Genomic DNA, 27,853 nt, shown 5'->3' with positions numbered 1-27,853 from the left:
CTGTACCATCTTAGCAGGGGGCTGAGTAAGATAATTATTAATATTAGTGATGGCTGAAGCTGCACTATTCATGATTTTTGATATGAACCTATGTGAGTGACACAGGTAAGAGTTTATTATCAGAAAATTATGTAAAATTGATTTATGTTCAGATTATAAACGACCCCACTTTCTTCTACCCTGTAATCTCATTTTCTTCTCCTATTTTGATATAAATCATTGATATCCTCTCAGTCCTATAAGAAGTGCTTGCACAATGCATTTTTAGGACCTTCACCCGCTCAGGTAGATTGCGCTTTGTAGTATAAAGTTTGGTGCTACATCTGATTAGGTGAGCAAAAGCTTTGCTCATTGGAATACTTGCAGAAATTCAAGCAAGGGTAAGAAACTCAAAGCAAGCCTATATAAAAACAAAACAAAACAGAAAGTTCAAATATATGGGATATGGATCAATCAATAAAATTGGGCTATTTTGACAATTGTCAAAAATTATTAACAGGAATTATTCATCTTTTAGGCAGAGATAGTTGCAAGTATACAGAATTGTTATAGTGATTGTTTTGACTGACATTGTTCCGTGCCAAGAAAGAATATCTGCAAAAGTTAGAACAGTGTTATCTTTTCAAATGTGATGTGGAAGCCAAAGGCAGTTTTAGGACTGTTAAATTTTTCAAGCAAATAGAAAATGAGAATTAGATCATTTATATATTTATTTTTTACTTTTATATCATTAAGGGCTTGTGGTTATTTTCCTCTCTGAATTCCCTTCAATGCATAGCAGTAGGAAATAAGATTTTCCTTTTATTTCATAAGTTTCTAAAACCAAATGCCCCATAGCCAGCTTAGTTTCATTTAAAAAAACGAACCATTAAATCATAACTCTGCTTATTGTAAAATATTTAAAATTTTTTTTCTGAATTCGTAATTCCCCTAATTCTTGGAAAAGGACTATAACAAATGTGTTGAGCCTTTTTTATTTAAGGTTATGGAAAAATAATTAACATCCACAAGCTTAATCATTCCAACTTGTATGGAGCATAAAAGCATAAGAACTATGTGAATCAAATTTCCCTCTTCTGTTTGGGTTTAAATCTCTGTATTATGTTAAAAGGTATTTAATGCTTGAAAGCTTTGACCTTGCCTGGGATAGGAGCCAGTTCAATCTTTTCTTGGATAGAGTTAAGCCCAAGTCATATGATCAATAAATACAACAGGCATAGTAAATGTAGCAGGGCCTTTGTCTACAGGAAGGACACCACCGGCTAGCACAGACCACACAATACTGGCGAATGAACTTTTCAAGTCCTTTTATGTCTCAAATCTTTTGAAAGCAACCACCTATTTTCTTGAAATTCCTTCATCAGTTAAGCATAGGCTTTGTATTTTTCTTCTGACTAGAAATAACAGGGTAATTTTTTGCTAGCATGAACCCAACTTAAGTGTGTATATATAATAAAAAGTAGCATGCTCAAAGATTAGTGATGCCAGTATTATTAACAAGAAGCTGGTAATTGTAATCATAAGGACAATTTATTGAACTTTTATATAGTTTGGTTTTGTACCTTCCATATTATTGATAATAAAGTATATGCAATGTTATATATAATAGTAAGCTATATTATAATATATGAGATATATACAGAGTATATAATACATAATATAAATACATGTTATCTCATATGTAAAATACATCTAACAGATAAGAGTAATGACAAAGCCTATTATGTGCCAAATACTCTTATAGAAACTCTATATGCATTGACTCCTTTAATCCTTACAAAAGATATGAGAACAGAGGTGGGATTTGAACACAGGTAATTTAGCACCCAAGTCCATGCCCCTAACCAGTGTGCCATTCAGCTCTACTGTGCCCGTATTCCACAAATGACAGCTGTTATCATTGCTGTTATTATTGAGTCCTAATAAGAATTGTGGAGCATACATCCAACTTCTTAACTTCTCTGCATCTCAGCTTCCAATGCAGTAATCTGCCTGGGTAACTTCTATCTCCCCATGTAGTTATGACTTTCTCTGGGTCTTTATCTAAGAAGTGCTCTCAGCACATCTTAACGTTTTCAAGTCACTGGAAACCTTTGTTCAAAAGGAAAATTGCCTTTTTCTAAAATTTGTGAGTGATTTTAAAAGTTTAAGTGCATAGAATTTTAATAACCTAGGTAACAGTAATAAAAAAAAAACTATGAAGAATAGTTTTCTCTACATACTCTGTGTTTATAAATATAGTTATTCCTTTCCCTGAGTATGTAAGTGGACTTTATAGCTTTGCAAACACAGTTTGGCAAACTTTCAGGCAGTCAATGTCCATTAGGAAATAAAAATCTGGAAGAAAATTCTGGATTAACCAGTCAAAGCAGGGTAAAATTTAATTAAGAAACAAATGACATTTGTTTCCTCTAGCAAAATGTTTTCTTGACATTTTCACTTACTCTTATTTAAGTTTCACCAGTAGAGTTCCACCTCGGCCACTTGTCTTGAATCACCACCTATGCCCTCTTTAAACTATGCCATCTGGATTTATTCTCATAGGAATTCTGCAGTCTCTCTGCTCAAGGTCACTAATGGCTCCTTCATTTTAAATTTAAGTGTGTGTTTTCTTAATCTTTATTTATCTTGACTGTTCTGGAATATTTGATTAAGTTGATCACTTCCTCAACTCAAAATCCATCCCCAGCTTTCATTGAATTTCATTAATCAAGTTTTTCTATTTTATCTTTCCTTATCGCATCTCTATTCAACAAATATTCATTTAGTACCTGCTAAATGTACTAGGCTAGGCACTGCTCTAGGCACTGGGGACAGCAGTAAATAAAATGAAGTACCTTCCTACCTAAAGGTTACTGATGTATTTTATCTCCGTCAGTTGTTCACCAAAGCCCAGCCTTGAACCCTCCTCCCTCCCCCGCAACACACATCTCTTTCCACTTTTTTCTTTATTTCTTTAAATAATCCATCTCAATGCTATCAACTACTGCTTTCAAGCAGATTACTCCAATATAGTTTTTAATTAGTTAGACACAGGGTTTATATCGTGGATCCAGTGCTTGTTATTAATAATAACCATTGGTAAGTTGCTGAAATACTCTAAGCCTCCATTTTTTCATCTATAAAATGGAGAAAATAATCATACCTACATCATAGGGTTGTTGTGAGATAAGTTAGAAAAATACATGTAAAGTGTTTAAATTATCTGGCACTTAACAAGCATGCTAGTGTTAATGGCTATTTTTTTCTTATTCTCTTATCCATATTCCTATTCTTGGTCTACCTCCAGTAGATCATCTCTAACTGATCAATAAACTCCCCCTTTTGGATGACTATGCTACCTCAAACTCTAGGTGTCCAAAACCATTATCATTTCTTTTCTCATACGTTAGCTCTCTTTCTTAAATTTCTTATTTAGGTCACTGTCTCTATCATTCTTCAGGTTACTGGAATTGAAAATTGTGGACTCCTACATGTCCTTAATCCTACAGGAGCAGTCACTATTGAAACTTTTAGATGTTTTGAGGACACAATTCATATTTTATTCATCACAATATCCCCAGTTGTAACACAGAATCAATGCGCAAAAATTCTAGTTGAGTGAAAAATAAGTATGTGAATTAGAATTAGAATTAAGGAGAACAAAAGACTAGCTAAAGGTTATGTTGAGGACAAAGAGCTACAGAAAGGTTAGAGGATTAGTGAGGAACTAATGAGTCAGGGAGGGGAATTTCAAATTTATAATCTTGGAGGTGAGTGGATTCCTAGGGTTGATGAAGACATACTGATGTGTGGCTGTTGTCAAATTAGAGGGAGAGCCCTCGGGAGAGCAGTTTGCCTATTTTATATGCTCACAGAGAGGGATGTATCCCTTACTTCCTTTCACTCTGAGGAAGTACATGGACAATTTGTCCTTTGAATGACAGTTCTTGCCATTGTTTTCATACCCTTTAGCCATTTGTGCTCCAAATTTAATGCCTCAAGGAAAATTCTTGAGGTTTTTCCTTTAATCAAAACTTAGCTCTATGCCCACACAGCCTGCCTGCTGCTGTTGCATTATATCTACACCTTTCGCCAGCCTCCAAAATGCTTTTGTAGTCAATTGCCAGGGGAATGGTGTTTCTCATAGCTGGGCCCTTGAATAATCAAGCTGCCACATTCATGCTACATCAATTACAGTGATTGCTTTCCAAAGATAATCCCATTACAGATATCTTTCTCTCCTTGGGTGGACTCTGGGGTAAACGAATCAATTTCTAAATAAATACTATTGTATTTAGAATAATTGAAATAAGCATAATTCTTTGAAAGATTTGGATAACTTTTCCATGTGGGAAAGAAATGCTTCTCACAGTCAAAAGGAATACAGTATGTCATGTTCTCTTCTTATGGTTCATGACGAAAATTCGACCAAATAATGTGTTCTCCATATACTGAGGACCAAACTTTGCCTCTAATGTAATACTGAACCATCAAGAATAATTATTATAGTATGTAAGAGTATAGGAGTTAATATGCAATGAACTATGTAATAGCTAAATATGTATGATTTTTAAAAATTATCTTTCCAAAATCTTTATTATTATTATATTGCCATTTCAATTAATTAAAGATTTAAAAATTATGTTTTGGCAAGAACATGGTCTGTAATTTTGGAAACTTTAGTACCATTTTTAACACAAATGCCATTACCATTTAAGACAAACATTTTTTTTTAATTTTTTATAGTCTGAGACTGAGACAATTTTCAGTTGACTGATTTAGTTTTTTACAAATAATTTATGCACATTTGATGGAATTTAATCAGAAACAACTTGAGTACAAGAAAATATGACCAATAAGATGTCTAATTAACATTTTTCAATGTAGCGATTTTTATTCTTTTTATCTATAGGCCAATCCATCCTATTTCTATTTTGAAACATATCTGATATATATTTCTTTAAAACAGACATAATTTTCACTTGACATTATTTTCCCTTTATCTGTCAGGTGTTTTGCAACATGGATCTTAATGGAGGAGGTTGGACTGTAATACAACATCGTGAAGATGGAAGTCTGGATTTCCAAAGAGGTTGGAAAGAATATAAAATGGTAAGATGGAAGAATTCATGTGGTTTTTGATGTTTTATCATGAAGTTATTTTCACCACACTACGTGAGAAACCGTTGTATTTTTAGGTGTTTTCAGTTGTTTTAAAAATAAAATGATACGTGACATTCTTTTCATTAAACACAAAGCACTCATAAATCATTTTGAGTAAATGATTCCCATGTGTGTATCAGAAAGAAAAATGTATTACTGAAATTATTTGGTGAACTGTTATGTATTGTCTGGATTTGTTCCTGGTTGAATGAGGGTGAGAGAAGCTAGAACTTAGACCCAAACTGGGTACATGAGGCAGGACAAGGGAGGTGTACAGGATTGTGGGTTGTGGAACAGGATGGGTAGGTACTACCAATGGCCTCACTCACATGGCCAGCAAGTTGTTGCTGGCTGTTGACTGAGAGCTCCTCCATGTGGCTAGGTTGGGCTTCTCCAGTATGGCAATCCAGGGTCATCAGACTTCTTATGTGGCAGTTGGTATCCCTCAAGCACAAAAATGGTAGCTTCCAGGCCTTTTTAAGATTTATTAGACCAAGAAATGGCACACTGTCACTTCCACTGCGTTCTTTTGGTTAAAGTTGATGACAGGGCCAGTCCAGATTCAATGTGAGAGGAGTACACAAGGGTGTGAACTGTGAGGAATGATTCATTGGGGTCTCCAGAATAACAGCAGACATCATCATCATCATCATCACCATCATCATCATCATAGCTAACCTTTTCAATGCTTAATATGTGCCAGCTCTACATAAATTCTTATGTAATTTTTATATCAAACCTATTATCTAATACTGTCTCCATTTTAAAAGGAAACTGAGCAAGTTGGGAGAACAACTTTTCCAAGATGGTTTAAATAATCCACAATCAAATAATCACAGTCAGTGCCTACAGTATTAACTGTTAAAATCGGCTGACAAAATGTCAAGGCAAAGTAATAGAAAAGGATTTCCATTTATGGACTAATTCTCATCTTTTACATCTAAATCTTCTGGACAATTCTTGTCTTGAAAAATTTTTGACAAATTCCCCTCTCAGAAGATAAAGAAAAAGATGAAGAGAATATTGTACTAGCCTAAGTTCTGTCTTGATATTCTTGTAGAAAATGTGTAAAAACTGTGGTTAGTCAACATCACAGTTTATCCACAGGTTCATAGTTGGTCAAACGACAGTAAACAAAGGTTTTAATCAATAAAGGGAGGTCTCTAGTGGTGTCTCTGTGTCTACAATATTTTTATCAGATACACAATTGAGTACTCTGAAAGTAAGTTAATGTAGTTTGGAGTTACACAAAGTTGGAACCTTGATATCTTCAATAAACTGTCAACTCAAGATGGAAAGGTAGGCTAAAGCCAACAAGATAGAATTCTACAGAGATAAATGTAAAATCTTTCACCTAGATCAAAAATATGCAACATCAACTGTGAGAGTATAGGATTAAAAAAATGTGACAAATTAGCTTAAGAATGTGGTGTTTGAAAGATGGAGAAATCTACTTGGCTATAAGCTTATTTTGTGTTGTTCGTTACTAAAAACAAACACTGAAGTAGTCAGTCTACATTAATAGTAGTTTTTAGTTGCAAAAAATGCAGAACTCACTGGTGTCTGCCATGGTCTTGTTGCATGAAGAATATTCTGTCAATTCTGGAGGCTTTCCAACAAACGAACTTATCCTAGAGGGTACAAGCAGGATGGGAGGAATCTGGAAACCATAGCGGGAGCATGTGAATAGTTAGGGCTCTAACCAGGAGAAAAAAAGAATTAGGCATAAACCTGATTGACTGTTATTTTAATTGACTGGATGGAAATATGTGGTACTGGAGCCTGCTACTCAAAGTGTGGTCCAGGGACCAGCAGTACAAGCATTGTCTGGGAGCTTATTAGAAATACAGAATCTCAAGCTCCACCTCGGACCTCCTGAATTAGAATCTGCATTTTAAGCCTGCTTTAAAGAAGAAAGCTCCATAATGAATGGAGAAACATTCCAGAGAGGCAAAATTTGACTAAGTATAAACAAAACTCTCTAGTTATTCTTTCCAACATGAATGGACTGCCTATTAAGTGATGAGGATCCCTCTTCAGAAGAAACACCCCAGTAGAAGTTAAATCACCATCTTTCAGGATTGTCATGAAGAATTGGAAGGTTGTTTGGATTCTGAGATCTCTTTCTGCCTATGTGGTTCTAAGAACATGTGGGAAAAAGAGTAATCTAAGTTCTAAAAGAGGACCTTGCATTATGTCTGCATTAATAGTTTGAGTCTTCATTCTGCCATTTACAAATGAAATGACTTTTGGCAAATCATTTAACCCATCATGCCTTAACTCTCTCACTTGTTCAAGGGGACATTGATAATAATACCTCACCTGCCTTGCGGGGATGTTGTGAGGATTAGATATAAGTAAAGCACTTGGCACACTGAATTTTTGATAAACAATAGTTATTACTATTATCCAAGATTAAAATCAAAGACTGCAAAATTTTTACTTGACTCTGCCAAAAATATTATTTTGCAAACCTCCTTAACTCATGATTATTTTCACTAAAATGAGTTGTGAAGAAGTCGTCTGAGAAACAGACTATAAATATAGACTCAGGCAAATCTGAAACATATTACTATTAATAATAATAGAAAAATGAGTATAAAGTGTCATCATGGTGACTTTCCAAAATGGTGAGTTATTAGCTGTATGCATCTGCTGCCTTGGCAAACTAGTAAGAGAGACTGACATATGAAGTATAGCATTGATTTCATGTCTTATAAGTATTTACCAAATATGTATATTTTAAGCATTTTTTCGTTATTAGAATGAGACTGAATTGTTCTCTAATCATGGCATTTGTGAAGTTTATGCGTCTCCCTTTTTTAAAATAGAAAGACTATCATGTTTTATTCAAACTAAAACAATTTATCAGCTCAGTATCAATTCTACCTGGCCAGAAAATGAGATGAGCTCCAAAATTCTGAAACATTTTGGCAAAAATGAGTCTGATGACTTTTTTGTTTTAATTAAAAAAATTCATCATATGTTGCAACTTGTTTAGCTTTTACCAAAACATGTGGTAGAAAGTGTTTCAGTCGTTTCCTCCAGAGCTTTTCTTTCACCTAGAGACAAAGTAACGTGACTCCACAAAGAATGGTGTAGATTCCTTATGCCAATTCTTATCAGTCACATCCACTTCTGCTTCCTGCATCAGAAGAACTGCTGCTAGGGTGTACATCCTTTGGGAAAACAAGAGCTTCTTGGCATGCACCACTTCCTCCTCAATCTTCACTAGTCTACTATTATACACACTGAGACGCTTCACTTCTTTCTCAGGCACTGAGTATAGAAATAAAGTCTCGCCCCTCCTTTCTTTCTGCCTTTCATCTCTACTTCCCTTCACACGGGTTGATATCTATGGGCTGCCTCTTGCCTCATAAGGTTTCCAGAACAATATGTTAAAATTATCAACACAAGAAATTACAAATATATATTATATATTATAATTATTATTTTTAAACCTCTCTCAACATGGAAGATTTACATGTATTTGATTTTTAACATTGGCTTTAAGACTTCAAAAATCTTTTACCTGAGCACCTGAGCTTTGTTTTCCCTTAACCTCCCTTTAGGAGGAGATTCAGCAAAATCTGGTTTATGGATTTGTAAAGATGTTTGCCCAGAGGAAAGTCTGAAGTGGGCCTTTTTAATGAGGCACTTAGGGAACTATATGAAGTCCTTCAAGCAGTGAGGATACCATTTAGGGGCCTCCAGCAATAACACTTATCAGCAGTGCTTTTGCATATAAAGCCCAATCAAGCTAGGAGTTCCAAATAGTACCCTAGTGGCCCAACTTTATAGAAGGTAGTGACTAATGCCCTGGAGACAACCTGGCTTTGTGTTGAAAACAATTGCCCCCATAAACAGAGCTTCCTATTGACACAAATATTTCAGTCTGGGTACCATACCTTCTGAGAGGTCTTTGTTTCTGGAAAAAAAATTAAGAGCACATTTTCAACTGCATTTTAACATCTTCACGTTAAAAAGAGAAAAATAAGAAATAAAAGATGTTGAAATAAATCATTCTTTCCATCTTTCTTGTGCTGAGTGTGTCAGCAGTTAGAGGAGATGCGCGATTGAATTGTGTGTTAAAGCACCTTTGGAAAGCCACAGCTCAGTAACGCTGACTTCTCATCTGTTTTCTTTAATCATTTGTATGAAAAGAGATGAAACCCATAAGATACATGGACTGTGTCTGGTTTCAATTGTGTTTCAGCTATAAAAAGTCAACACTTTCTATGAGCATTATCAGACAAAACAAAGTATCAGAGACAATTATTTTATTAACTTGGAAAAATACAAACCAAAACTGAACATTTCTATAGGTTTTGGCAAAAACTAATGAATATTGGTCTTTCCTCTGTGTTCATTCTTTTAGCAAAATGTGGTTTTTAAGGCCTTTTTTAAGTAAGCATTAGTTTAGGTAAAATTCCAATGTCTCTTTTGCCTTTTATTAAAGAGCTAAGGGAGAAATAAAATTGGTTAACAATCTATCTGAATTATGATATCAAAATCTTTCATGTGACTGATTGACATAACTAAATGTAGTTTTCATGAAAGGATATAGCATAGCATCCTTGGATTTTATTTATGAATAAATTCTATTTTTATTACTGTTGTTTATTCATTCAATAAGGACTTGCTGATTTTTCAGTATCCGCACTGAATTTTGTATAAGCATTTTTTGTTTTTATGGATGTTGCAGGCTATTTGGAGTAAAATATAGACCTATGGTAAGCTGTCATGTGTGCAATAATGTGTAAACCTATCTTTTTTTTTTTTGGATGTGCATTGGCTATCTCTTTATTTCAGGCATGAAAATGAAATTTTTTTCAAGGAAAGTTCCATAATGCATAATCAAAACTTGCCTCCTAATATGGAGTTCAATATGAAGATGAGGTTTTATGCTTGTATTTTCCCCGTGTACCACTCAGATAATTTGATCTGGGTAATATGTTCTTTCTCATTTGCACTTGGAATAGCTATTCCGCATCATAATTATATGATTCTCCACCTTTGCTACACAACAGATTCACTTGTGGAAGCTTTTGAGTGTACGGATGTCTAAGCCCACCTCAGGCATACTGAGTCAGAACCTCCATGCAAGAGCCAAGTCATGTATTTTTTAAAAAGCTTCACAGCTGTTTCTGATATGCACTCCCAGTTGAAAGAAACAGTCAGAACTATCAATTTATTAGCATAGGTTTAAGATATCAAAACTTGCCTCTTTTGTAGAACCTAAAACTTATGAGGTGTAGAGAGAAAGGGATTAAAAGAAATAGGACCAAGGGAGAGTTGAAGGAGACCACTTCTCTTCAGCAGTAGCAAGCAGAAGTAAGAATAAGAAAGTAGTTTATGTTTTGGTTTATGTCATAGTTTGCCCCAATTGCAACCAGTTGGTTTTAATTTCTTATTTAATAATTAACTTCTTTTAATTATTTAATATTTAAGAATAATTAATTATTTAATAATTATTAATTAATAGTTAACTTGCATTAAAATGACAGTACTCATTTGTATAAACCAGCACTCAACTTTTCCTAAGAATACATTGGTTCCTAGCATCTGAAAGCCTTTTACATAATTGTTTCAGTATCTGCTTATTAATTTTCAGGCTAAGACAAGATCCTGGATTATTTTTGTTCCCTTTCTCAGAGTATAAAGGAACCTGCTTACCCTCAAATAGCTCATAGTCTCGCGGGAGAGAGGCAAGTGAACAGAAAATTACTATGTATTGTGATATAGCCTCCAACAATAATAACAACAGCTAGATTTCTAAGTGCTTCTAATGAATCAGCAGTGAGCTAAATGCTTTAGGTGTATTAGTTCTTTCTCTCAACACTGTATATGGAAATGACATTTTTAATCCCTGTTTTGCGGATAAGAAAACCGAGGCTCAGAAGTAATGTTGGAGGTTCCACAACAAATATGTGGCAGAACAAGGCTTCAAATTGGAGCAGAGATACGGAGTAGAAGTTATTTAATCAAAGCCAAGCCTTTGTTCCAAGGCATCAGATTTGTGGTCAGCCTGATAAACTATCCGATAGACAGTTTACTAATGTGGGAACCCCATTTCCCCTTCTTTCACTTATTTTTCATCTTTATGATGAAATAGTTTTTTCTGCATCACTGCACTTAGCTATTAGAAGGTTTCCTCCCTACACTATTGAACAGCCGTTTTGATTCATTGTAGCTGCAAGAGAGCATATTTAGATAGTTTTTTGGGAAGGTGCATCAAATAGAATTTTGGTTTCTAAAAGCAAATTTAGTTGCTTCCTTTTTAGTTGCTTCTTCCTCTGCTTTCAATGAGAACAAACAAACTGTTTAGAAACAGATGTTAATCTCCACTTAGAGGGAGGTACAAGCCTGCATGCCAAGATGGGAATGGAGGATCTTGCAGAAAAGACACTAATGCTTGTCCATTTCTGAGGCTCACTGGCGATCACTGCATTTATCCCTGGGGGAGCTGGAGAGTTTTATCCATGCAACTCTCTCAACAGCATGAAAATATGTGACCTAAAACTTAACACTTCATCATTCGTAGCCTCCTTATTCACATTTAATGTAATTGCTGAATCCTTTCTAACTGACAACACAAAAGAGAGGATCGTCAGGTGGTTAGAGGGAGAGTTTTGACATATCTGAACTGAAAAGAAGTGCAAGGAAAATCCCAGCAGTATTTGATTTCTTCCCAGTGGCTGCTGCCACTGAGAATGTGCTAATTTAACTTTCAATCCCCTGTAACTTTCTTTTTTTGCTTATTCGTTGTAGAAGGTAAGCTGCACTCTTCTCCCTGATATGTAGCACCGGCTGCCATAAGAATGTGTAAAATTCTTAGCACATCCTAAATTGCTCTACTATTTCCTGCCAACTGTGGAACTTTTGCGGAGTGTAACTTGAGCATCTTAGGAACAGAGAAGAAAGTACTGTCTTTGTAGTAGTGACTTCAATGGGTCCTATATCTTTGCTCTGAACTACAGGTAGCTCAGCCTTCAGAGGGGTGCAATCTGGACAAAGGGTGTTAAGTTAATCAAAAACTAAGTTAATTTGGGGAATAACTTTAAAAATGTGCCTACATATACTAATACATTTCATTTTAACATTAAATATTAAAATATACATTTATTTACCCATTTTTTAAAATATAGAGCCAAAGCCTGGAATTCTGGGTTAGTGGTTCTTTCGTAAAACTTTCCCACAACGATGCATTTGCATCAAATTTCTAGCTTCCGTTTTTTTAAACTAGAGCAAGTAAGACACATGCTAAGCAATTTAAGTTAAAAATCCCCTATCATTTTATTGTTTTTCCCAGTCTTTTAGAGTTGTTACAACAACACATAATTCAAGTGTTTTTTTAGTGATTTGCTTTTGAGAAAACGTATATTTAAATTAGGTTTTATAAAAAAACAAAACAAACACCCCTCTTTCCCCACTAATATTTAACTTACATAATATTATAAGTCTTATTATTATAATAACAGAACTTCACATACGGGTTTGGGACCAAACACAACTGGCCTTTGGTAAGTAACTCAATTGGCAGAGAGAGGAATGCACACATATATTTAATGTTTTTGATATACCCTGGGCATTAATATATTTTAAAGAAAGAATGGAGAACACTGATTCATGTGTTAAAGTTGGGTAAAGGAGAAAGCAGTTAAGAATACTTCTACTGTATTTATAGTTCTGTAAAGTTGATATGCATTAAATTTGAAAGGAAACAAAAGTTTTCCAAATTCTATCATCTGTGTTGAGAAAATAAGGATTGCTGTGATTATCTTAGTACTTTCCTTATATGTCTTCTTAACATAGATAAAATGAAACCTTTTTTAATGAATACCTCAATTAACCAGAATCTGTTTCCTTCTGAAACATCAGAGTATATCCTGTGATTACTGGAGGTGTGTCTTCCAAATATTAACGTGCACAGGACAAGTGGGGAGCTTGTTCAGAGGCAGCTTCATGGGGCTGGCTCTCAGATATTTTGATCCAGTGTGGAGCTAGGAATTTGTATTTTTCAACCAGAGCTCTAGTGATTATGATTCAGTTGGGCACTGTAAGAAACACTTTCCTGAGACTCAACCAGCTTACCTACAACAAAGAATTATGTTTCAAGGTTACTTCTCTGAATCTCATTGCTGTGCTATAGTGTTTTGCGTCCTTCTCACCTTCCTCTCTTCCTTCCTTCCTTTCTTCCTTTCTCTTTGAACTTCAATATAACATATGGAGTGCCCAGTGTATGCCAACATTCCGCTATTCTTTGAGGATTCACAAATACAACACAGCATCTGTCCTCAAGGAGCTCATAGTCTCTTCAGAAAGACAAACATATAGATCAAGAATTACATTGAACTTGAAGCATTACCAGGGAATACTTTCTGAAGCAATTGAGAATACCCAAAATCTAGAATACCAGCACTTTCTTAGGGTTCTTTATTTTCCTATCACTAACATCACCAACATTAAGAGTTGGCTTCCTTTGGGGGACCACTTTTTTTTTTCCCACAAAGAAACTATTTTGAACACTTAACACCCATGACCGAGATTGCCCTAAAGAAAATGGAGGCATATTGAGATCAGGTGCAGAGCAGCTGGCTAGGTTCACTCACTAGCTCTTACTTATCATCTTTCTGCCTCGAAATTCAAATCCACTTCAGTAAAGCATTTAAATGATTATAGTCCTGGATTTACAGGTTTGCTTATTAATATTGAAAAATGAGAATGTTAAAGCTAGACTTTCAAGGGTCTAGTATTTTGTTTAAATTATTATGTGAGCATAATTTGACTCCTAAATAATAATAACAATAAAAAAACAATAATAATATTGCTAAATAACTTGTCCGATACTACCCTGTTAGTATCCATTGAAAAATGTTTAAATTTTTCATTGTTCAAAATATTCCATTAACTAGTACTTTAGAAACATTTTCAAAAGTAAGCTGTGATTGAGAAGCGTTCACTGGTTAAACCTATTAATAAGATTCATTTAATCCAAAACATCTCATGCACACAGATTTGAATATCTGGTTTTACTATAATAAGAATTAAATATAAGCCTCAATGGAGGGAAACACAGCAGAAAAGTATTGATTCAGTAATTGAAAAAGAGTGTGTAAAAATGTGAAGGAAACATCTTTACTTTGAAAGAATGTTTTATTACTATTTACAACGTGGTTAAATACTGATCAGGAAAAGAGCTTCTCTCTGAAGTAACTGCATCTCTATCTACTTTGACAGGGTTTTGGAAATCCCTCTGGTGAATATTGGCTGGGGAATGAATTTATTTTTGCTATAACCAGTCAGAGGCAGTACACACTAAGAATCGAGTTAATGGACTGGGAAGGAAACCGAGCCTATTCCCAGTACGACAGATTCCACATAGGAAATGAAAAGCAAAACTACAGGTAAGTCCTTCTTCTGTGTAGCGCTCGACTACCTTGGGTCTAGCCACTTAATAGTTTTAGTGGGAAAATGTGAAAAAAAGAAATGATGAAAGTCATCCTTCAAAATGAATATCAGGTTGTTTGTCTAGGTCTATGACAAAGAGATACAAAAGACCCTATAGAGACTCCTTAAAAACTTTAAATTTCAATTTTTACAGACATTGTCTTGATGTTGGTTCAAATTCCAGGTGATAGGGAATTAAGTCAAGCACGATATTATTGTTATTGTTATGAAAGTGCAGTGAATTCATACATATAAAACTAATGACAGAGAATTGACTCAAATTCAACGACTTGAAATAAATACTCCCTTCTTCTATCAAAAGATTTTCTACTTGTACTTTCTTTATTTACCTTTGTTAAATTACTGTTTTTTCACATCTTGAAGGTGACAAAAGAGGAGTAAAATTTTGTTTTTGAATGATTTACATAAAAGGTAAGGTGAGGCATAATTTAGAATTTTTTGGTAAATAAGGTAAAAGGCAAAAACAAACCCAAATAATGGCATTGATATACACCATACATCATTGCAGATGTAAAAATAGACAAACTATACACTTAATTGTTAGCATCTCTAATTTTTTTCCAATGAGCATCTTGCACACTAGAAAAAGAAACATTAAAAAATGACTAAGCAAGTAACGCAGTGTAGTAAATTCATTTCACAAGCACTTATTTTGTTACTTCTATGTTCCAGGAACCCTACTATACACCTACAATTTTGTAGTCAGTGACGAAATCTCTAGTTTCCCAGACCTCACAGTCTAGCTTTGTTATTAACTAGGTCACTAAACAACTGATTGGCATTCCTTGAGAACATGGAATATATTTCAGTTACTTTTATATCACTGCTCATTAATGCAATACCTGGCACATAGCAGGTACTTAATAATTGTGTATGTGCCTCAGTTTGGTAATCAGCAAATTAGAGTTGCAGTGATTTTAAGCTCTCGATATTGTGGCTACTCTACATCAGTCATGGAAAACAATTGTGTGCATTAGAGGGTTGGCACATTGCTTCCAGCAAAATGCAATGACAGCAACCAAGGCTTCTGTTTTTTTTCCAACCTGTGTGGCCGTGTCCTCATAGTTCAACTGTTTCTGCTGCTTGTTTGTCTTTTCGAGACACACCGCTCTGTAGGAGTTTGAATCTACAACTTTTTCATGAACACCTCTCATTTTATTTTAATGGATTATGTATGGGATTGGATCCTTGGAGACATAATAATCATTTTCTTAACAAATAGTGATGAGATCACCACAACAAAGGATGAGGAATAGATCTAAAGAGTTGATAGTCCCATCGGGGGCAGTGAGAGTGTACATAATGGCAACTCAAGAAACCAAAGAAGAGACATTTATAAAATGCGATGGAGTGTAAGAAGAAGTGTTTCCAAGGAGGTCAATATTTTGAGAATTTTATAACAAGAAAAACCGCTATAAAACATCAGGGGTACTCTTATGTAAATGTTTTGACCCGAAACCTGAAACTATATGAAACTTGGCCGATGTTAGACAGCCTGACAATAGGACTAGCAAATAATCAGTCTAGTTCTCTTCTAGGCTCCTGAAGAATTTGCTTTGGTTCCTTTCCAAAATGTCTCTCAGTCCTTGTGTGTGTTTGTGTGTGTGTGTGTGCATGCGTGTGCATGCACACACAGGTCCTTGCAAGGCTGGAGTGGTATGAAGAGGACAGTGTTTGGGCAGGCTTAGGAGGATTGTGGGCATCCGAAGTAGGCTTGAGGGTGCATGGTATGAATGTTATTCTGGCATTGGCAGAGCATTTACCTCCTCTTAGAGTGCCCTACTGCCCTCATTGAGCGTTTCCCATTCCTTCCACATCATTTTGATTTTGATCTTCACCCATATGATGCAGATCTATGAGCAAAAAGTAAGTCTTCCTAGCTAGAGTGAGGTGTACATTCTGGGATCCCCATTTTTCTTTCTTGAGAGAATTGTGAACCCTGAGAATCAGAATTATAAATCCAGAAGAAACTTAATAATTTAATTCCAAACCCATGGTTTTAAAGAAAAGAAAGCTGAGGTCCAGAAATATGCGATATTTTGCCCAAAGAGGGAGAAAGACTTCAATATGGGTTGTTTGATGCCTACCTAGTTAGGTGTGGTTTCCACTCTGTAATGCTGCTGTAATAAAGTTGGTAGCTCTGACCCTCTCTCCTGCCAAGACCGAGTAGCAAATAGGTCTATAATCATCACCTTCTCATGCAATTAAGTATTAGGATTCACACTGGCATCAAATGGGAAATTAGAACTCGTTAAAACATAATGCCTGTTCTGGTGAAAGCTTAGTTAAAATAATCACACTATAAAATGGTGTTATTCACTCCCTCAAAGAAAATCAAACGGAAACTTGAAAAGGGAAGCTACACTCTCGTGACTTCCCTCTTCACCTGTAGCATCACTCACTCCTCCCCAGCGCTGATTCTCCAGGCCCAGTGTCGTCACATGTAGCCTGAAGTTAGAACTCCAGGTGTCCAGCTTTGCCTTCGTGTGTTCTTCTTCCACTCATTTCTCTTCCCTCTGAATTAGGATGCCTTGTTTTGATAAATTATTAAAAGTGTTAATGCTAAAATTTGTATAGTATTTCATAATTTATGAAGTGATTTTTAATATTTTAATCATTTAATCCTTACAATGACTTTTTGAGGTAGGTATTATGAGATACATTTTAAAGATGAAGAAACTGAGGCTTTGGTCCATTGACCTGCTCAAATTCAACCAAATTCCAACTAAAATCAAAACTATGGAATTCATGCTAGGTTTTTTAAAATTATTTTTTACATTTTCTGTATTTTTTCTCCTTTCAAATTAAATTCAGAGGTTTTTTTAAGCCTTTTTAAAAATATTCTATCTTCATAGAAATTGCATTTTGAAAACTCTTGTAATAGCTGTGGCTATAATGTATAAATCTAATTTTTTTTTAAAAAACATCTTTTTCATACTCTAGACACATATTGATTAAAAGTAAGTGTTGTGAATGAATAGATGAGCTTTCAAATGTGCATGTAATGCACATATTTTTCTTTTATCCTCTAAGGAAATTCCAAATGATTTTCTCAGATAGAAAATAAAATCTTGAGAACCCGGGAGAATATAAATACGAAAAAAACAATAATGTGAGAATGTCATGATAAACACGTCATGTGAAATAACACACAATCAATGTGAAATTATTAAATACTTCCTCTAGAGAGGTCGTATTATCCAGATCCTCATCATCTAACACTCAGACTATTATACAGCCTTCTTGCCTCCAGTCTTGATGCTCTCAAGTATATCTTCCACACTATTGTTGGGATGGTTTTTCTAAAAGACAATCTGTCTTGGTCTCTGCCCTCCTTCATCTATTTCAATAGCATTCAAATATCTACAGGTTACAGTCTGCCACTTAAAACCCTTCATGGCCTGGCCCTACCTACTTTTTCAGCTATCATACTCTCCCCAAACCTCGCCCAACTAGATACCCCCTCTTTTATGATTATGTTCCAGAAACTACTTGCAATTTCCCTAAACCTTCCATCCCTTTGTTTATGCTATAGCCTTACCTCACACACATAAACCCAACTTTGGATACGTCTTTTAAATCCTGAAGTTTCTCCTTTATCCCAGGAAATCTTCCCTTACACCTACTATGGTATATGCCGTGATGCATCCATCCACAGCTTTCCTTCAGAACTGAAGCACTCCTTCTCCCACCTCCTGGCAATGTTGCTGGCTAACACCTTGTAGCCAAGGTCCCCTGCCTGGGCATTGTCTGTGGCTGAAGAAAGTCACATCACCCAGGGTCACTGCTTCTTCCTGCAGACAGATTGCATCCAATGACTGGTCAACATAGGAGTATATAAATTACACTTTGCCCCAGTTTGGGACAATTCTGAAGGGCCATCCAACGTCCAGAATTCCACTTGAGCTTAGCTGAGATCTTCACTGTGGACTGCATGTGAGCCAAACTTCTCCCTCTGCTCAGTAACACTTTCTTCACAGTGCCACAGGGATTGATCCTAAGAGCACTCTCTAGAAATCTCCCTACACTGATTTCCCAGAGAAATGCATCACCCTCACTCTCAAGCCAATTTGGATGCTTTGTGCTCCCATAGATACATAACAGTCTCTGGATAACTCTCCGGTATCCACATTCTACTATAAGTCACTAACAAGTATTATTAAATAATTGTGTGTGGACTTTTCCCACTAATTTCTAAGCTTCTAGAGTATAGAAACTATTTTTATCAAAATTTAAGATATATACCTAAGTTAGCCAAATTATTAATAACAGTTAATAGTTAATATTTGGGGAATACATGCTATGCACCAGACACCTTATTTTCACATGAAAAAAATGAGTTGTGGTGCTGTGCACAAGATCACAGGTACTAATGTGAGTAGAAGTCAATATCTGAGCTTTGATCTCATAACTGCCCCCCATATGGCCATCCCTTAATAAAGGGAAATCCATCAGTTAATTTCTAGAATTAAATAAACTCAAATAACATATTCTAAGAGATAAAATATGTGTTTTCTAATCCCATTTCCATCTTTAATAATCTGAATGTCCATGGACACATTATATCATCTCTCTGGTTCTCAATTTTCTGTCCTTTAAATTAAAGTATTTGTAAAACTCTTTGCAGCCAAAAAATTATTTTCTAAAACACGATTACCTTTATGTATACATTTCTTTTTTATTTAGTGGCCCTTTAATTCTTTGATAAATGATTACATTTTGATCTCTCTAGTAAACACTTCAGTAAGAGTTTCCTTCAGTTTAGTGCTTACAGTGACCTTTTACTTCTCATGAAACATTTGCTGGTCCCAATACTTAGAGTTAAAAAACAAGTACACAACCACCACCACCACAACAAATGCTTAAAAATAATAACAGATTATGTGGGGTTGGGGAGATGCTATAATCTATGGGAAAGAGCTCTAGAACAGGAATCAGAAGATATGGGAGATATTAAATAGTGAAGCCTGGCTTCACTGTCTGTAAAACCAATTTGGTTGTATCAGTCAGTGTTCAGTCAGGGAAACAGAGCCATGATGAGTGTTATGAAATTAAGGGATTTTTTATACAAATAACACCTTACACAAATGTGAGATGAGCTGGGGAAATGAAGGTCTGGAAGGTAAAGGTGGAAAATCAGATAAAGTCACTAACACATATGCTTGAAACCTGGCGTGGTGGTGGACAAGCCAGAGCTTACGGAGAAATCCAAGAAACCAAGCACATCCATCCACCAAAGTGGGACCACAAAGGGGGAAATCTAAGGAAACCTGTCGCTTCAGTGTAGCTGTGTTACCTGGGGGTGTGCAGTCAAACATCTGGTGGTAGGTCTGGAGCTGTTGCCAGTATGAGGAAGGCGGGCTGGACGCAGAGTGGAAGAGATGACAAGCTGGGAACTGTTGGGCATTCTATCCCTGAACATCACTATATCTAATGATGATCTGAGAGCTGGGCCATTGCTTTACTTCCACCTTCCAAATCTCCCACACAGTCTTCTTTTGGCCAACTCTAACTTGGAACCATACAAGGAAGGAGATTCTGGGAAACATAGTTCCCAGATTAACCAAGTTGACAGTAGCACAATCTAGCTATACCTTGAGCAAATCACCTATTACTTTTATACCTGAATTTGCTCATCTTTATGGGAATAATCTCTCTCCTGCCATAATCACCATTTTTTTATAGGGACTCAATGAAGAGAATATTCAAACATACTTTATATTGGACAAACTTAAATGCCGTGCAACTATGAAAGATATTTAGATATTTTTAATTCAATTTTTATCATACCTGAGAACCTTATTATTGATTCAATAAAAAATTTTACTTATATTTCAATTTTGAAATCCACCCCCCACTGTCCCAAAAATGCCTTTTACTGATTGGTATTTATCTATTTATTTCTTTGGATTCAGGACCAGTCCAGGTTCACTCATTGCATCTGTGGTCTCTTTATTCTTTTGCCTAGAACAGTCTACCATACACCCACCGTTAATATTTTTAAAGAATGCAGGTCAGTTTTCCTCAGAAATGTCTCTTTCTGGATTTATCTGATTTATTCCTGATGAGATTCAAATTAAATCTTTTTGACAAGAATGCTATATACATGATACTGTGTACTTTTCCTTTTATCACATCAGAAGGCAAAAAAGGTCAAATTGTTCCGTTATTGGTTGAGCTAAGTTTATTTAATTCACTTAAGGTTTTGTTTTTGCAATGGAATATATAGTCTATTAAAGAAAATTCTTACAAAATATCGTAATGTTTAGAACACATAAAGCTGATCTATTTTAGTTGAAGTGGTTGTGGGGAGCTACTACAACAACCCTTTGGCCCTCCCCTTGCTAGTGCCTCAGACATTTGTCGAGCACAGTTTAAAAATCATTGTACTATTTTATTATAACTAAAAAAGTAGAGATTTACCAATTGGAGATAAATTTAGTTGTATTACTTTCAAGTATAGAAAGAAAAAATTATATAAAAAATTTCCAGTTTCATTAGAGGGGCATAGTTTTAGTGAACTTATTTTATTGGATCAAATGATTTTGCATGCTAATATTCTCCTTCTTAGCTACAGTTTGTTCCGTAAAGTTAATTCCTTTATCTTTTTATGGTATTAACTTGATTAGTAAATTCTTTACCACACAGAGTATAATGACAAGCTTAAAAATAGCCCCTCTTTGAACCAATAGAAAATTTGTATTAGTAAAGTCTGAATGATAATGTTTAACTATTTATATTATAATTATAATCTTTATATATTTATAATGTATAATAATAAATTATATATAATTTATATAAAAATAAAAAATTATAATAAATCTATAATATTTATAATGCACAATTTGGGAATATTCTTCATATTTTATTATGTCCATATTATTTGTTGAAGATGAATGATACTTTCAGAGTAGAACTGACTATTGCTATGTTAAAGCCTTGTTCTGGAAGAGATTCCACATGAAGAGATGAATAGAATGTTTGAAACAAAATAGCTAAAAAAACAACTTGAAAATAATTTAGCCATTAAATATCTTTTTGTGCAAAGTTTATTTTTTGGCCAAGATCTTTATTGGGAAGCAGTTTGATGTAATGGGTAAAAACATTGTATTGGGAATCAAGAGACATGAACTCTAGACTTGGATCTGTAGTTGGTTTTCTGAATGACCTTGGACAAGTTACTTCATGTTTCCAAGTCTCAGGTCCTCAGAAGTAAAATGAGGAGGTAGAAATGCAGTCTTTCCAATTCCAAAATCCTTTTTTTTTCCCCAACCATTAAAGTAATTCCCATGTCATGTATGTATTTCAAGGACAAAACAAATTAGTGTGGATTGAAAAGAATTCTCTTGAGCCTCCCATGAAAATTCAAACCCTGCATTTTTGTAGGTATTGCAAAACTTGTTTCACTCTTTTTAGTGAAATGTTTTTTATTTCTCTGATCCTCTGAGCTTACATGGTCCTGGCTGGAACCAGTAGCAGATGTGTTGAAATACTAAGAGGAAAGTTATTTTTCACAGCAGTTCTGGACTGATCAAGGTAGAAAAAAATATATAGGGAATCTCCTGCTAGTTTCTACCTTCTTGAATTTTTGGCCCAGATATGAAACTCAAGGCTGTAAGTAGTTTTATTTGTATTTTCAAATAATTTCCCCAACTTGGGAGGTGTGTTACTTTCATTTAGGCTGTGATTTTTGTTGTAGTTACTTCCTAAAACAGAGAAGGAATTGTTTTATTCAACAAAATTTGTATTTTTTACTTTTTAACTGAGATGAAATTTTCAAAAGGAAAAAGCCATGGTCTTACAATGCACTTTGTATTTTCTTCAGGTCTTCTAAGGGTCCGGAAAAATCTCTTGACTTTAATGCAGATTAATGTCAGTCTCTAGAGTCTTGGGTTTTTCCAAGCTGACAAAAACAAATGCCCCAGTGCTGTTAGGTCTAAGGATTCCCATAAGATTTCTGCTCCTGGATGAGTAATGCTGGGACTCAGACAACTGCTGTCTTAGAAACTTATAGATTGGCAAAAGTTGCTAGAATCAGCTAACACTGCCTCCAGGAAATAGTCTAGGGAGATGTCCTGTGGTCCCACTGCTGGGGGTCCTCCTAGTGTTGCCCACCATTGAAAAGATGAAGACTCTATCTTCAATGAGTGAAATATTTGTTATTTTCTATTATGTGCTTTCCTAGGATAAAATGTCCACAGAAATTTCAGTACAATCATGTATGTGTATGTTCACACATGTGCATACACATGTGTGATAGGGATAGGGGAAGGGGTAGGTAGTAGACAAACAGACAATTACAATGCCATGAGCGTAGTGAGTTCACTAATAAAGACAAGTATGCCATGAATAAGGGGACCTAATCAATTTGGGGAGGTTAGGAAAACTTCCAAGGGGTGGCCTAAAAATGGCAAATTGGAATTACCTGGAGAAATAGTTCAAAGTTGGAGGTAAAAGAGGTAATAGCATATGTGAAGGCTCATAAGTGAGACCCAGCATGCCTTGTTAGGTGAGCTGCAAGTAGTTAGGTATTGCTTAAGCATAGAGTGTAAGGGGCTAATGACAAAGCATGATGCTAAGAGCAAAGAGGAGAGCCAGACACCTAGTAATATGCGGGGACTTAGGACTGGCCACTTGTGATAGCCTCTGAGGGCAGCCCATCTGAAATGGTCTTCTCTCACATTCCAATCAAAGTTTTTTTTTTTCGCTCAATGTTTTGATTACTCTGTTCAATAAATATGAGCAACAACAATGTGCAAGATGCTTTGGGTGTAAGAAAACCCACAGAACTCAACTCTATCCTTCAAGAGCTTCACCTCTTTGCTGACTTGATTTTCTTTATCTTTAAGTCTTAAGGAGCTCAGTCTGTAGAGCTCTGTTTTTTAGATTGGGTAAGGAGCTCCTTCTATGTGCTCTCCCTGTGCTCTGTGTATCTTTATCAGAGTCCTTACCACACTGCGTTGTGATTGGCTATTCTCTGTTATTCGGCTGCCACCTCTCGGATGGCAGGGACTTCTCCACAATGCTTGGGATCTATCTGGAAAGGAAGCACTTTCTAATAAATATATGAAAGACATATTAAGAAAGATATTTTTTGTGTATTCAACAAACACAGCTGGCTACTAAATGGCAATTATTCATCTAGACACTGGTAATTCAAAGACCAACAAGTCAAAATTCCTGCCCTCGGAGGTTTATGGTATAGAATGGCAGCATATGACAGTTTTCATGTAAGATTTTTTGATAAAATGCTATGTCCTTTAGTTTCTTGGATTGTTGCTTGGATGAAATTCATTTGCCTGATCTATTCAACTGTAGGCTCTTCTGTTTGTTTTCTTAACCCGCAAAAGATGTGCAAGAATTTCTATATTGCGTGGTGCCAAGCAAATGAAATAAAATGTTAATAAAATAGATACACAACATACCTTATTTCTAGGCCAACTGATCCTGGAAAAGCATGCTATGTTGCTGTCACTGATAAGTAGTTTGTGGATCACAAGGACTAAATACTTTGCCTGTAATTTTGACAGCTGACATTAGGTGACAGTAAACTTTGATTTTATAGAACTCATCATGAGTGAATAACTGAGAGCTTATCAGAAAGTATAAGATTTAGTTAATTATATTTTTTGAGTAAAAATTTCAAAATTGTGAAAATGAAAATATAAAATTCTGATTACTCTGTAAATTAGACAATACTTTTTCTCTCTAGATGATTTATTTCTTTTATAAGAGCCTTTACCCAATTCAACCATAAACATCATAAAACTATTTTTAATAATTATGCCGAGTGTCAGCAAATATCAACATTAAATGCATCAACTACAAACCCTATGTTGATAGTAGCATCATAACATTCAACTTTAATGTCAATTGAGCGTTACTCCATGTCAAATATTTGCAAAGTGCTTAGATATGTCTCTTTTGTTGCTAATATCACAAATGCCAATGTTTATGCTGGTCTGTTCATTCTCTATTGAAAGAATCAAAAGTGCTGTTTTATTACCTGCCTCAGTTGGAAGCTTCACTAAACAGCTGGATAAAGAATAATTTTAGTCTTATTCATTTTTAGACTGCAAATGAAAACAACTTTGTTTCTCTCACATACCCTCATGATCAATTCTAGGGAGAATTTTCTAGATCTGAAGATCAGAAGTTATTATATAAACAATTGGAAGTCACATCATTGTTATAAAATAATTATTTTAACAAACTATGCTTCAAAAATAATAGACGCGATTAAAGATCAAATTAATAGTTTGTACCTATTTCTAATCTGATTTTTAAAGTACACCTAGTGTTCTTAGCAGAAGATTTTATGCTTCCTTAACACCCCTTATCCTAGAAGATATGCTGATAATTAGAGACAGTAAGTCAATATTTTCTTGGCTTGTTAATAAATAATAATTATAAAATATATAGTTGTCCAATATCTGTAATTATTTTATTTCTCTCTTAGTTGGATATAGTTTTGCTTTAATCTACATAACCTGACTAAACTTACTCTCTTAAAAGTTGTTATAATTCTTTTGAAATCAGAGTCTGCATTCATTCATTTATCCAGCCAGCCAGCCAGCCACCAAACATTTATCATGTTGCTATTATTTCCCTGATACTACTCAGTCGTTTCCAAACTAGAGTGTGCATATGGTAGACTATAGATTTATGAATCTCACATCCAGGGTTTGTGGTCCTTGGATAGGTACCTACGTAGCTCAGTCCTACCAAGCTTACCCAAATGATGCTGACGCAGAAAAACACTGTAATGACGCTAAATGGAGACACCATGCTTGCTGGCCTTGTGGGGCTAATAGTTTAAGAGAAGCAAGAAAACATAAGACAGTTGGCGTAAAACAAATGCTTCACCTGCAGTATGTTTTAGCATGTCTGTCTGTTTTTTTGTTTTGTCTTGTTTTGTTTTTTCGTCAAGGAATCATGGGCCTTTTAAAAAATTTGATGGAGCTATGAATCTTCTCCCTGAATAAATGAACAAACACAAAACTTGCTTACATTTATGTGTGATTCAGCTCCACAGTAAGAACCCTTGGAATTAGGCTATAGTTGGGCACTAAATAAAAGTGGTCAATTTGCCTGGGATTAAGGATGGATGGGGTACATTGGAGAAGATTGAAGGGGACCAGGAAAGACTTTGTAGAGGAAATCCTTGGAGATTTGTGAAATATGATCAAGTGTTCACGAGGCAAGTATGGAGGATGGTGGCAGAAGGAGAAAAGTTAGAGAATAGCAACTATCTTGTATATAGGGCTTCACTGTGCTACAGAAAATGGAGGGCTGTATTACACGATAAGGAGTTGGGACTTTACTAATTGTGGAGAGAAATAAGCATACTGATGATTTTGGTCAACAGCAGAATCTGCTTATGCACACTGGAGCCTTATTTTCAGAACTTATAGCAACACATTGTCCAAGTACAACAAGAGAAAGTATTTCCTCTGCAAAATCCTCAGACAATGCCTCTCAATGGTTTTCAACATTCTACTCACCCTTTCCTCTCTCTCTGTCTTCCCTTAGGGGATGCTGGAAAGAAAGTTTCTTACTGCTCTTTAAACAGAAATAAAAATGAGAACAAACCTACCTCCCTTGAACTTGTTTATACTAAAAAATCACTGATTTCGATCACAAGTTTTACAAGGTCCTGACTTAATTTTTGCTAAAAAGCAAACCCATAAACTCTCTGAGATGGCCCTTGGCCTGGTCTTTCATGCACCAGAAGAGGGTCCAGTCAGTGAGCTGCTCACTAAGGGCTGACTCTATCAGCCACATTTGATGCCAAGGGAATTGAAATATGTTTAAGGGACAGTTTGTGTTTTTTAGTTTAGTTTTTAGGGGTCTTAATGCCATGTAATTCATTTTGGCATTAAATTTTTTTTATGTATTCTTAGAAAGGGGGAAGAATACTGGAAGAACTTTGTTTTGAACAAAAAACAGAATCACTACAGTGTGTATTTCTGAACTTGGGAAGTATGGCTTCATTGTCACAGATTTCATGAAAATAGCTTTTTTAAAAATGTACAAAATAGAGTGTACTCTCTCAGCACTACGCAAAGGCACTCAGAGATAAGAGTGTGTGAGTTCGCTATTTTCTTTGGAGGAAGAATTTATCATGAGTTTTGGACGTGGTCATTCTTCATGTCGTTGAGAACCACTGAGACCTATATTTTACTGGAGTTTTGAAACAGGAGTCACTGGTAACAACATTCCCTGTGTGAAGAGCTTGAGAAGACATGGGTGGTTGATAAACTCATTTTCATCAAAGTTCTACATTATATTAATATTTGTAAGTTAAGGAAGAGACATTAAAATACATATTGTCAAAACTTAGATGAAAAATTAGTGTACAATTTATGCATGTATAAGGAAAGCTGATATATAAAACAATCATATTAGAATCAGAGAATAGATGAAACTGGATTCTTTGAAGTTTCTCGTTATTTGGGCTGATGTTTTCTGTAACTCTGGAAATTTATCTTTCTTAATCACAGCACAGATTCCTATGACTCTTACTATCTCAAGCATTTTTCACACTTGCACATCTTCTACTAAACATGTTCAAAGGTAAATAACATATCTACCTCACAGCGTCTGAGGCTTAATAAGCAAATAAGACAATGTATTCCTTCTTAGCACAATGGTTAGGTTAATATACACAAATTCTGATGATTCCCCAGTGATCCAATTCCATCTGAGAACAAATGACACCAATAAAGGAAGATTGAATGTGATAGAGAAAGCTTTCAGGAAGCAGAGATGAGAATTAAAGGATAGGTCGGCATGGGTGATCTTTTCGGGGATTTTTCCCAGTATCGATTATGGGTAAAGAAAGGAAAAAAACATGTGCTGGCTTCAGCCAATAAAGCACCCTATTATATGACAAGAAAAACGTAGGATTCTCTAAATATTGGAATTTTAATTTATTAAAGAATAAACATTTGAATTAAAGGATCATTATTGAGGCATCTGGTTTCAAAATAATGTAGACCTTAAACTAGGTTGTCAGTCAGCAAAGCAACTCTTTGGTTTCTTGTACTTTGTACTTAATATTCTGTTTGCTCTATGTAAAATGCGAAAAAAGTTCAAAGGAAATGAGGCCTTATGGATTTGAGAAAATTGATCCTCTTCATCTTTAATTTCTCCAACTTTTAGCCTATATGCATGTCTTAATTAGCTTTGTCCCTATCTCGTTATTTTTGTCACTCTCGGTATGCTTATATGTGTC

The 27,853-nt window shown here is 35.2% G+C and overlaps 1 protein-coding gene across 2 annotated transcripts in view; it reads left to right on the top strand.

The window, feature by feature from the left end:
* ANGPT1 (angiopoietin 1) overlaps nucleotides 1-27,853 on the top strand; it is a 246,360-nt gene that overhangs the window by 195,637 nt on the left and 22,870 nt on the right. For both annotated transcript variants that reach the window (XM_058564788.1, XM_058564786.1), the window contains exons 6-7: nucleotides 4,993-5,094; nucleotides 14,386-14,552. In XM_058564788.1, the coding sequence (XP_058420771.1) occupies nucleotides 4,993-5,094; nucleotides 14,386-14,552 (269 nt within the window). The remainder of the gene's footprint in view (nucleotides 1-4,992; nucleotides 5,095-14,385; nucleotides 14,553-27,853) is intronic.

The sequence above is a fragment of the Diceros bicornis genome, chromosome 21, assembly GCF_020826845.1.
Source record: "Diceros bicornis minor isolate mBicDic1 chromosome 21, mDicBic1.mat.cur, whole genome shotgun sequence".
Lineage (NCBI taxonomy): Eukaryota > Metazoa > Chordata > Mammalia > Perissodactyla > Rhinocerotidae > Diceros > Diceros bicornis.
This window is presented reverse-complemented; position numbering and strand designations above follow the sequence as displayed.